The 12,024-nt window shown below is 48.5% G+C and overlaps 6 protein-coding genes across 6 annotated transcripts; 1 reads left to right on the top strand and 5 right to left on the bottom strand.

The window, feature by feature from the left end:
• Positions 1-1,208: 1,208 nt before the first annotated feature.
• N7471_010474 (uncharacterized protein) lies at positions 1,209-1,400 on the bottom strand (the record flags this gene model as incomplete). Its single annotated transcript, XM_057283193.1, has 1 exon — positions 1,209-1,400. The coding sequence occupies one exon, from the start codon at positions 1,398-1,400 to the stop codon at positions 1,209-1,211; it is 192 nt and encodes a 63-aa protein (XP_057132172.1).
• A 713-nt stretch (positions 1,401-2,113) lies between these two features.
• N7471_010473 (uncharacterized protein) lies at positions 2,114-3,632 on the top strand (the record flags this gene model as incomplete). The annotated part of the gene is made up of 3 exons (XM_057283192.1): positions 2,114-2,628; positions 2,850-3,317; positions 3,368-3,632. The coding sequence occupies 3 exons, from the start codon at positions 2,114-2,116 to the stop codon at positions 3,630-3,632; spliced, it is 1,248 nt and encodes a 415-aa protein (XP_057132171.1).
• Positions 3,633-4,083: 451 nt separating this feature from the next.
• Positions 4,084-4,617, bottom strand: N7471_010472 (uncharacterized protein; the record flags this gene model as incomplete). The annotated part of the gene is made up of 2 exons (XM_057283191.1): positions 4,084-4,249; positions 4,304-4,617. 2 exons carry the CDS (start codon positions 4,615-4,617, stop codon positions 4,084-4,086), a joined length of 480 nt encoding a protein of 159 aa, XP_057132170.1.
• A 1,162-nt stretch (positions 4,618-5,779) lies between these two features.
• N7471_010471 (uncharacterized protein) lies at positions 5,780-6,124 on the bottom strand (the record flags this gene model as incomplete). Its single annotated transcript, XM_057283190.1, has 1 exon — positions 5,780-6,124. One exon carries the CDS (start codon positions 6,122-6,124, stop codon positions 5,780-5,782), a length of 345 nt encoding a protein of 114 aa, XP_057132169.1.
• Positions 6,125-6,173: 49 nt separating this feature from the next.
• N7471_010470 (uncharacterized protein) lies at positions 6,174-8,332 on the bottom strand (the record flags this gene model as incomplete). Its single annotated transcript, XM_057283189.1, has 2 exons — positions 6,174-7,033; positions 7,111-8,332. The coding sequence occupies 2 exons, from the start codon at positions 8,330-8,332 to the stop codon at positions 6,174-6,176; spliced, it is 2,082 nt and encodes a 693-aa protein (XP_057132168.1).
• N7471_010469 (uncharacterized protein) lies at positions 8,333-11,428 on the bottom strand (the record flags this gene model as incomplete). Its single annotated transcript, XM_057283188.1, has 4 exons — positions 8,333-8,590; positions 8,638-9,475; positions 9,523-11,154; positions 11,184-11,428. The coding sequence occupies 4 exons, from the start codon at positions 11,426-11,428 to the stop codon at positions 8,333-8,335; spliced, it is 2,973 nt and encodes a 990-aa protein (XP_057132167.1).
• Positions 11,429-12,024: the final 596 nt, after the last annotated feature.

Here is a 12,024-nt window from a genome sequence, read left to right as displayed (position 1 = left end):
TGTATAGTCTCCAGAACTTCTTTTCCTTTCCTCGCTACAGGGTGGATCGAAATCAGTTTCACCACTTTGTTCTCTTTGATAGTTTCTCGAAGTCTACTTTTAGTAGCGCCAGGCCTAATGTACTTAGTCGGTGACAGACACTTGCTCACAACGGTTTTCCTATTCGGCAGAGCGAGATGATCTAGGCCCGATGTAGGCTGAAGTGGATCTAGCCAAGATTTAAGAGGAACCAAAGAGAAAAAATAAAGCGGTGAAACTGATTCCGAGCGGACCTGTAAACTAGGCGTCTCTTCCTGAATTCATCCGACACCAGTGACCACAGCCGTTTTTTTATCATCCAATTGCCCTGCCCGTGTCCGTTGCGAACGTTCATCCACAAGGTTACAGTACTATAGAATAGAGGCTTTTGAGCTTTCGTTCATAGTAGGTCCTCCTGCGTCTCTCACCGCCATTTCAGCTCCATTGTTGTTGAATTTGATTCGCTGCTTATCGTTACTCAGCTCACCTAGAGACAACCACGCAGATTTTGATTGGACAAAGTTATGGGATATCGTATGCGCTCAATCCCCAGTTTCAACCCAGTTTCAATATAATGGAAAATCCCAATTTCCAATCATTTCGCGCTCAGGCTGAGAGTCATTCATGCTAATGTACTTTGCCTACCAACAGCGACCAACAAATGCGTAAGACTATCACTTGACATCGCTCAATGCACCTTCGCAGTTACTGTAACCTAATGACTCCAAAGCTTACGATTAAAATAGGCGAACACCGATTTCCGTTGAGCACCCCAATCTTGACAGAAGCCGGTTCGATCGAACATCTATTGGGCTTGAGGTTTCCGTATCTCTTGAACTAGGCAAAGGTCAGACCATCTCATTCGCCAAAGAATTGTCGGCTGCATAGGACACTGGCAGGATTTTGAGATGCATTACACCGCTTTATGATTTATTTTCCCACCCCCTTACCTCAAGTCGCCGAGCAACTTGTCCAGTATCTACATCACACCACGAAACAATTCGGTGTATTCAGCGGGCTACTCGGTAATTGAATTCCACTCAGTGGATAATTCTTTAAGGTACTAGCGTGGACAGAATACTTGGCTGTCTTCCTTTGTTTGTCAGGTGGCTCAAGGGAGACCATTTGACGCGTGAGACCTCCAGCGACGGAGGATTCCAAGAAACCCAGGTCTGTTGCACCTTCTTCTCCTAACCTCTCAACATGATATTACCGGCCATGTTGGCGCATTCTGCCCGATGGCCGGTAGCTTGGTGGAAGTAGGCTTTCAATCTCGCTTCGTCGAGCACGATGCTAACGGTGATGACGCCATCGGGAAACTCGGGTCCGGTCACATGAAGTACGGAAACTCGACGGTCTGACTTGGACCCTAGAATACGCATACTTTATTTAGTGTGTGTCTTGAAGATTGTCTGGGGAATGGTTCCGTTGAGAAAATTCTCTCTTGTGACTAGAAGATTGTGATACAGACTATTCCAGAAGTATGATAATAGAAGGGGCTTTGCGTCGCGTACAGCGTCACAGATTATCCATTGTACTTGCACACCCAATCAAACTGAGACTTTTAAACGGGGCATCCAGGATGTCTGAATGTATGTCTTGGATCATCCGCTCTAGTCAGTATGTGAAAGACTGCGCGCCGTTTATATATTGGCCAGAGTTTTCTCGAAGCAGAACCGGGGTTTCTAACGGCTTCTGTTCCATGCGGGCTGCATAAGTATATCAACTAGTGCACAGCAGCCACTCGCATTACAACGTGTGCTTACCTGAAATATAAACCTCATTATTTGCTCCGCTAAGCCAATTGTAGGATGTAAACTACTAGCTCTTTCTAACCGTGCCGGACCTTCCTATATCATGTATGCTACGACTGAGGTAAACCCACAAAGACATACTTGCAAATGCACCGGTCATCTCTTTGGATATGGTAAAGTTGCTGTTGAATACCCTTTACCAGCTTTTATCAAGGGTCCGACGCGCTCGATTTCACGATGAACTTCCCGCACTGCTCGACCTAATCCGCGAACTGGGCTCCAAGATGACTGAAACATGCTCGAAAGCCGATCTTGACGGACTTGAAACCAGAATACAAGTCATGCAGAACCTGATCACTAGCGCAAATCACAATCTTGTTACACCCAAAGCGCATCAGGAAAATCCCAAGAAGACTGGGTCAGTCATGTCGTCCTTTCCAATGGATATGCAAATACCCGGAGGAAGACACGACAATGACCTTGCAGAAATCTCTCAAGTTCAGATTCTTCCTACCCATGGAGAGATTGTCAGCGGCAATTCGGAATATCTACCATCTACCAACTTCCTTCAGCCGCAATTTCTCGCCGACCCTTTGCAAAGATACATTGACTCAACATTCCGGCTCCTGCGCCATGATATCTTCGGCTCAGCCAAAGATGTTCTTCGAGATTTGCTGCAGCAGAAGGATTTGACACGAGTTCCTTATCTCTCAGGCAAGGATAGCGGGGCACATCTCTATCTGGGAGCACAGGCCCAGCAAATGTTTATCAATGAGCGAAACGAGCTCCAAGCGACCGTATCGTTTTCTACTCCACCACCACTCCGCAAAAAGACCTTCAACGAGCAATGCAGATGGTGGCAAAGCCTCCAGTCGACCAGAAGAAGGAAGCCTAGTGTGCTTCTTGACGTCTCAAGGAACGCTCAGAAGACTTATTTTCCTCGAGGTCACTGTGAAAAATGATTCCAAGGACCGAGTGCACCAGAACAAAAGTAGTATTGCTTCTGATAGGTTTCCACCTAGTATTACGGTCAAGCTTGCGGCATGCCTACAACAAGAACTGATTTTCCTGGGCCAGCTTTACAGCGAGAAGCTCACCGGTATTCTGGTCGACTTCCCACGGTTTGATCCCTGCCACGTTCGTCCCTATCCTGAAAAACCTTCAGCGAATCCAACGCGAAGGGGAGTTGGAATTCCAAAAGTGGGTCTTGCCAGGCCGTAAGGATGATGAAGACGGTCACAGCATACCCCCACCGACATACGCACGCAAACCAGGATTTATCTTTCCCCTGACTTCGATCACAAACGTCGGAGCTGCTAATGTTGCATTGGACCTGAGTACCCCTGAGTCTATTGACATCTTGAAGCTGCAAAGTCGAACTGGTCTCGACCACGGCCAGTGTCACGGACTTATCGCTGCTCTCGCTCGAGAATATGCCCTCATCCAAGGCCCGCCGGGCACCGAAAAGTCCTATTTGGGTGTTAAGCTTGTTCAAGCTCTCCTTGAAATCAAGGAAAAGGCAAAGCTAGGCCCGATTATTGTGATGTGAGCACTGATCTCATGGTCTTTTGTATTTTTACTTACGGAAATTACAGTTGCTATACCAACCATGCCTTGGACCAATTCTTAAAGCATCTTCTTGATGTTGGTATCCAGAAAATCATACGCATTGGCGGCCGCAGTCAGGCCACTGAGCTTGAAGGCAAGAACCTTCGCGTTGTCAGCAAAGACATTAGGAAGACGAGAGTAGAGTCGCAAACCCTCGGCATGTCATTTCGAAGTGGGCCCCTCTTTGGCAGCACAATTAGCCAAGGTAGATGCATGCATCAAGATGCAGCGTTCGCCTGGCCAGTCATCTAGGTTGCCGCCGAAGTTTGTCAAGCCGAGACAGCCATTTGGTCCCGGCTGCCAGCTGCCAAACAGTCACTTTCAACTATTCATCAACCTATACTCCGACCCGAGTTTAGCTCGGATATCCATCCGATCGCAAAGAAGAGGCCAACAACATAGGATGCCCGGTCTAGCTAGATGTCGGTTGAATATTGAGAAATAATGGCAGATTGGACTTGGACGCTGGAATATGCAATTGATATCCAACTTTGCAAGGCATGCCGCAGCCTAGGCGGGCGCTAGCCTTGGATCTAAACTCTTAAGTTCACTCCATATTATCTACACCAATAAAACATGAACAAAGTTGACATACATTGCGAAGATTCAACTCAGCCGAGAATCTTAGTTGGGCGACACTTGTATTCTAACCGTACATGCATGTAGGGAAGATGAATCCCAGATTATGCTAAAGGTGAAGGTTCTAAGTACCCAAGCTCTTCGCCATTTCTTCGAACCACTCAGGATCGCCCTTGCGTGCAGCATCCAAAGAACAAGGCAATTTGGACATGGTTGATAGTATAGAGTTCAAGTGGCTCTCATTAACGGCTGTTCCAATATGACGAAACAAGTACGCCGCATAGCGGAAGCTAGGAATCATATCGATTAATACTTTGTAAGAGAAGTTTTCGAGAAACACTTACCAATGTTGCGCACGTTCGGTTATGGCAGAACTAATTTCGCCATGTTTATCTTTGTAACGCCATAACGTAACGTGACTGTCAAGTTCTTGGGTAACCCAGCTAGAAATGTCGCATTGAACCCCTTCTTGATTGCTCATAGCGACGGTTTCATTCTGTTCGGCGTTGAAGTATTCATACACCTCGGGAACATCACGACTTGTGACCAAAAGATGAAGAGATGGGCAAGATTCACGCATTTGTTCGATGACCTTTGACACTTTAGTGCTTGTGGCTACACCCAAGCCGTCTATCAGAATGAACGTCCGACCGAACATTTTGACGATTTCAAGCAGGAAACGGCAAAGTGAATCATTTGTGAAGCTTGAATCACGCAGACGCTCATGTAGGTGCTTATGCCCGTCATCCAACATATGGTAGGTGATGTATTTACCGTGACCGATTTATCAAATATAAAGGTATTGGACCCTGAACGAAGCCAAGTCCAGTCAGTGTCTTCCTGGAGTGGTAGCGGATAGTAGAGCCCCGCAGGCTCTCTTCGCTTCACAGCGGCCCCGAGGATTACCAGACGATGCAGGCTACACGAGGCTTACAGGCGAATATTGGCGATATAGGCGGAAGCGTGGTACCCGGTTGTAAATGCAGAGACGTAGACTACTAACCGTCATAATAGTAATGTGAAATACAAATGATGATCTTCTTCCGGTTATGCCAATGGCTTTGAGGATCTCGGAATTCATCGAACCAGACTTGCGGGTTCAGAAGGTTGCCATATGGGCCATAGGGTGCCTGGTGAGTATCCTATATATCCTTTGATGCATATTACATTTAGCACCCAAATACAGATATTTCAACTTGCTACAGATGAGCCACTTTTCCCCATAGAATCTTTTAGTTACCTGCGAGCTCTCATGCACAAGTTACTTGAGAATGGGTATCAAAATTTTGCCATTTATCTTAAGGAGACTACCGCCTGGCTTTGGCAAAGAAGATAACTTCTAATGATAGTCTATACGGTTGTGCTGTTTTATTAGAAATGAAAGTGGTACTTAGTATTATATTACCAGCCAGTTCTTTTAGCAAAAGAGTGCATTTCAACTGGTGACGCGCGCTGCGCACGCTGTGGCCCTGAAACGAACCGACCGAAAAATTGATGACAAGGGTGAGTGATAACATGAAGGCGGAAACTCTTGGTTTTGATTCAGGGGCAGGAAGTTAAAATCTTCCTAAAGATAAGCCAATTATATGCATACGAAGTCGGGTAGTACAGCGCGGATCAGAGTATGATTGGTTGATAATGCATGCGGAAATATGCCCATAAAGTCAGAGTGAATTGAAGAACGGCCACTCAGAGCAGGGGTTTTACGAGTATTTCATGGTCTGTCTCATCTGAAGCAAGAAAGACACTAACTTGTAAGAAGGACGTACGTCATTGCACTATTCTAATACGATCACGACCTATATGTTTGAAGCCCCATGCTATGCAGCAATCGTCTCTAGTTCGAGTTTCTGGAGTCTTTCCATTTCAGTTAGCAGTTGAGGATCAGGACCGAATCGAAGGTCTTGCATGTCGAGATTCTGAAGGAGATGAAGGCCTTTGGAGGACCGAAGTCGAGATAGCTGCAAATAGGTCGAGCAATATTTCCGGTGACGATCTTGTCCTCGGATAGTGGGGTCATCTTTGAGGTCAAGGATCGCAGCTGCGAGTGTCGAGCCTTGCACTTTGTAGTCGGTAAGGCAGAAAGCCGGGCACATGGGAACTTGCTTCCTTCGTACCGAGTAGCCTTTCAGGGTAATAGATCGTTCTAAAGGGAAGACTGGCATGGCTGAAGGCTCAAGGTCTTGAAATCCGGTGGCCTTTGACCTGTTCGGTTTAAATATAACGCAGGACGGTGGTAGCATTTTCTAGTTGAGGGCTGACCAGGGATGTGACTGTTTTGCTGTTAAGAAACGATCGATCGGCTTCCGTTAAAGTGCCTGTCCTGGCTCGTGATAGCAGATCGCGGAATGGAGCGTCTTCTTCCGCCTGTCTCATTCGCTCATCCAAGATGATTACCTCTTTGAATTGATGCCAGAGTAACCGACCATTATCTTCCTCATCTATGCCCCTTCTTGGTTCCCTCCACAGTGCTGGGCCCAGAACAGGCGGAAACTGGAAAAAGTCACCGATAAAGATGACGACAGGAAGGCCACCGAAAAGGTCAGGGGAGGATCTGTCGAGGGCTTTGGCGATCTTGCATTGATTATCAATTACGCTGATCATACGTAGATCCATCATGCTGAATTCGTCCACGATCATGATAGTCTTGCGAGACCAGAGCCGTCTCACTCTGGATTTCATACCGGTTTTACGTGAACGGTCAATGGATATCCCTAAAGATGTATGGTACGTATTTCCGCCGATGTTATCGGCCGCGGCACCCGTCGGTGCCATGAGGATCACTTCGTCCTTTCGTCCGACAAGGTTCATACCAGCGACAATTGCCTTGAAAATCTGGCTCTTACCTGTGCCACCTTCACCTCCAACATAGAGGAGAGTCTGCTTGCGCTGCGACGAATTATAAGGGTGATCAGCCCAGGTCAAAGCTTCAGAGAGCACCCTCTCTACTACCATTCGTTGTTTCCGATTTAGGGGAATCTCCTCGTTGATCAGGGACGCAAGAGAGGCGCCAGTAGGATTCTGGCCAACTCGGGATTGGAGATCATCCGTAGCAGGGATAGTGTCTGAGTTAGCTAGCGTAGGATCAGGATGCCATCTTCAACCTGGATGTCAAAGTCGTCAAGTGCAAATCAAAAAGTCCCAGCATCACCATCCGTGCTCTCTTCAGGACTAATATTGACGCAACATTTTAGTTGAAACTCCCATGCTTGTAAAGTAGATGGTGGGAGGAACCTTAGCCCAGAAGATTCGTATGCTGGAGGGTTGAAGATGTCTAGCGGCTGGAGGTTCTGTAGTGACAAGCTGCGCGTTCGGTCTATCTTGTGGAGCAAGGCAGGGATCCGCCGGCCCGTGACCAACGTCTCTCGATGCCATGCTTTGCTAATGGAGTAGTATGCAGCGATCAACGTCTCCGCATTGAAATTCTCATCCTGCAGGTGGAAGAATTCTTCGGTCTCTTCGTCATCAGAACCAAAATTGGCGGGCTCAAAGTCTTCAGCATCATGGTGAAATGAGTCGGCAGTGCCGTTTGCAGACTTCCACATTTTTGCATCGGCTTGACAGTCTTCCTTGGACTTTCGCAGTAACTCGATATTTCTTGCAAAGCCTCGGTTGTGAAATGTGAGGGTTGGTTCCACAGCCGCCCATATTTGAACGCAAGTGTCCGTTCTTTTCGTAGACGGTCGGAAGAGGTTAATCAATTGATCCCAGGGAACAAAGAGCCCCAATAATATCTCCGCTACGTCGTTCATGATCGCGGTTGTTTTTGGATGACCTCCTGGAACCGCGTCTTCTGCGGGCTGGAATTCGGTTAGTTGTCCGTTGAAAGTCACGGTGGCCACTTGTGATGGGGTGCGCGCCAGGCGCTGTACATGCGTGGCATATCTCGGGTGGTTTGGGTCGAAGTCCACGTCGTCAGCAATGGCATCGCGTACATCCTTTGTCTTGACAAGCATGCAGTATTCAAATAACGCAAGAGGAGCCAGGTGTGGTCCACGCCATTTATAATTGTCAAAGATGCTTACGGCGGCGGTGTCGCCCGTTTCGTACGCGCAAGGTTCTTCTGCCATGGGGTCAGAAGAGTGACTACTTTGAAGGCCGTCTGGCTGAATGATCGTCCGGATATAGCGCCTTAGCCACCAGAGGTTGATGCGAATGAAGTTGTAGTTGATCGTGTAATAGGTTGGTAGTTGAAGTAAGACGCTGGCGACCTGCACACCACTGATCTCCCGGTCATGAGAGAGAGCATTAAAGCAGCGTAGTGCAAAATTCTTGACACCCTTTTCTCGAAGTCGCAGGTCTATCGCTGTTGGTGGCTCAGCAACTTTTGCCTTCTCAATGGATTGCTTCAACAAAGCCGCCTTGGCCACCATCTACCAAGGAGAGACGTCATCTTTCGTGGCGTAGTTGGTGATGTAATAGATCAGTGACAAAGATTTGGAGACTGTTGGAATCCAAGAGATGTCGTGATTAGAACGGACACAACTAGCAATGGCGGGATTCCATGGGTTTATCCAGGCGTGGTTTCGAGCGAGGTGGATCAGTCCAAACTCATCTATCTTAGAGACGGGAACCAGATCTCGGGGCATGCCAAATCGACATGCATTCTTTCCGGGTCCCGTTTGCCGGTACTTGAAGCATGTGGCGAGATGGTGTTTCGAATGGACTTGCGTTTTACGAGTGATACAATTGCTGTCATGTGATAGTCGAAGATGGAAGTCTTCATCGGATTCGAAATCTTTGGCCGAGGGTTGCGTGCAGGAATGTTCACTTCAGGGTCGTGTGGAATACTTTCGTCAATGCCTTGCATAATGATTGACTCTAGGTAGTGAAGCATACGAGCCGCAAAGTTGGTGTCCTGGAGGAGCCGGTCACGCAATGTAGTGAAAGTTAAGTTACCTCTCGCCCACGCTAATCCATGGAGATGTAGCATACCTCGGCCATTTGTCTCTACAACAGCAAAATGGTTGGAGAGGTCACCAAGGATCCCGATTTGGCCCGTATTGGTAGCAAGAAGGCCTTCCAGGATGGCTTTGCAGACGTGATGGAAGAACTCAGCGACAGCTGCCGGGTTAGAGGTAGCAGCAGCTTCACGTATAGCGGCATTTGCTGCGGGCAAGTTGTTCCCAGAGTACTCTACACCGGCCAGGATCAGGACGAGCGGGTTCCGTAGGTCGGAGGGGTTGATGGTGATCCAAAAAGCGGGCATGCCGTATCGTGTAATCAGCCCTCGAATTTCAGAGCGCAATCTGAGTTTCTGAGCAAAGGATCCTGGGACCTGCATGCCGATAGCCACGATATTTCGTAGCAGTCGTCGAATGATTGAATCCTCAATTTTCTGGCCCGTTGCAACCATCTTCGCTGCATTCTGGAGTTGGCTCACTGTCAGAGATGTGATGTCCTTGGTTGCCGACTGCCAATTCTGGCATTTGATGAGGAAGGCGTTGCCTATTGACGACTTTCGGAGCTGGATCACATCATATAACAAGTACATGAAGGTTTTATGGCGTGCGAACCTACGCGGATTAGTATAGACGTACCCTCATTGACAGAGTGGAGGCACCTTCTACTATGGTGGCTCAAAGCCCACTCGGCATAAGCCCCAAGTGACACCGGGATAGTTCGCTCGTCCAGATGGCCCCCAATCCCGACGGGGAACAAGGTTGGGAAAGCGGCGGTAAAATAATGGGGATCTGACCAGTGGTCCACCAGGGTGGCTTGTCCATGGATTTTGTAAGAGATAACAGGCATTTTTCGATGACATGTGCCCTCGGTCAATGTCGGCAGTCTGTTCGTGATTACGCTGAACAATGCGTCCAGTACACGAAGGTTAGGGTCTTGACGTTCTCCATTGATGTCCGTGGAGACGGAGCCGGTGATGAAAGGCTCGCCGATGTGGACATCACACGCACTATCTTGGGCAGCCTGAAGATCGTTCTCGTAGTTTCCCGTCCGCAGGTCCACGGTGTACCCTTCACGCTCATGGTGATCAGGCTCGTCGAGACAGATGATGCTATCTCGCAGCTCTGGCGGGATGAAGTCATCGCTCCAGTCATCGATCATGGGCTGGTTAATGGTGAGGTCCCGGTAGAGGTGGTTGTATTGAACAAGGTATTGCAAAGCCGCCAGAACTTTCGCCTTCCGAACGAGAAGAAAGGGACTAAGGTCCGAATCTTTGGGAGGTCGAGCACCCAACCAGAACACCTTGATCAGGCTATGTAGCGTTAACTCCGGGCTCGGCAGGATGTTGAGCAGTGGTCTCGGGTCTTGTGGAATAACAATGAAATGCCCCCGGAGAGCGTGATAATTGACGGGCGAGGGGTGGCCCCCCGGCCGAAGTTTTAGAACGACACCTAGAGGATGGCACTTTGCAATAAGGCATTCCTCCGTGAGAGTGAGACCTTCTAGAGTGGACGGATAGTCCTGGCATAGAGTCACATTCACCATATTCTTGGCCGAGAACTTCGGAATCATATGTCGATTGAGTGAAGTATGGCACGACGAACAGACATCCCAAATGTTATTATGTCGGCCACAGGTATCAAGAAGCCCCTTCAATGGCAGGAGTAAAGGTTCCTCATTATCTACCTGGTAGACATTGGGGTTGGGTACAAATTTCCCACATGAGCAACAGACACTTCTCTTGGCAGCTGCGGAAATAAAATCCTCGTATCTGGCCACGGACGCTCGTATATGTGAGCTGGATATCTCCGGGGGAAATGCATCGGAGGCAACGGCCCGAGTCTCCAGCTCGTCGCCCAGGAAACACAGCGCTCGATTCAAATTGTCCTGGAACGTCCGCGAGTCTAGCGTTCTTTGCTTTTTGACCGCGGGCCGCAATAAAGTCGAATTCCGTCTTTTCTCTACGGCGAGTAGGGTTGGTTGTGAGAGCAGCGACTGTTGCAAGATAGGTACCGGCAGAGGACCCGCAGGAAGTACAAATCTTTGCGTTCTCGGCTCGGTTCTCGGGTCTAATGGGGGAGGGGCTGGATGATGGTCAGTGTTTGGAAGATCGAATGACTGTGAGAGAGTCAACTGTGGCTGCGGAACTGGTGCCAGAGGCCTCAAATGCGATCCCCTTTCTAGTACGGATTCTCCAGCGTCGTGAAGGCGCTGAAACGAGTTAACGAAGGGGTCAAAGGTAGTTGTACGTAAGTGGCCATAATCGACGGGGGCTTGCACAACAGTTGATCTTCTGGACCGACAATCGAAACAACGAATCACGCCAGTCCGAGCATGAAAAGGGGTTCCACAGTCATAACAAGGGCGAACATCGAGAAGAAGAGGCTGGGAAGATGGCCGAGTTTGGCAAAGCGCGCAGCGAAGATTGTATGAAAGTGCAGGAATCGGAATGCGGCAGCCCAAGCAGGTACGCGTTTCGACCAGAGGCGGCAAAGAGGCCAATCGACAGGCAGGACACCGCGGTGGTTCGATGGTTGTAGATAGGCGAACCCGGCGACCACAGTCATGACAAGATCGATGAACTAGCATACTGAAGCTGTACCACACACGAGAAGTTAGATAACCTTGTCATTATAAGTGAAGATTGTCAAGTGCAGGTAGCAGACTGAGAAACGTTAATGGACGAGATATTACGTCAAGGGGCCGCTTTACACTGAACAAAAGTAGTACGAAGCAGAAGGAAACATGGAAATGAAATCTCACAAAAGAGCCAAGCTGGGTAATTTTTTTCTTTCGTGAGGTAATAGTCGACGATATCGGGCCTAGCGGGAGTGCGAGGAGTTGTGGCTGCACAGTCATAGCGTGCTTTAAAGTTACGGAAGACAGCAGCCGAAGCCGATTGGATCTATTTGAATCATGGTAGCCCAAACAATCGAATAAAATTATAAAGCTAAGTAACTGCAGCCGATGTTCCGACAGCACTCTGAGTGCTCTCACATGTCAGTGAAGCAAGGCGTGAGAATAAGTTGCAGTGCGTCATGGTAAGAAGAGAGCTATAGAATAGAAGAGAGGCAAAAATGGAAGGTAAATGTGCGAACTAGTGCAGATGAACCCCTAGAGCCTCGTGGACCAGCGAAGGCCAAGCCTAGCGAGGATTCCACAA

Source organism: Penicillium samsonianum (assembly GCF_028829775.1).
Source record: "Penicillium samsonianum strain IBT 33392 chromosome Unknown utg000006l_segment0_segment0, whole genome shotgun sequence".
Taxonomy (NCBI): Eukaryota; Fungi; Ascomycota; class Eurotiomycetes; order Eurotiales; family Aspergillaceae; genus Penicillium; species Penicillium samsonianum.
This window is presented reverse-complemented; position numbering and strand designations above follow the sequence as displayed.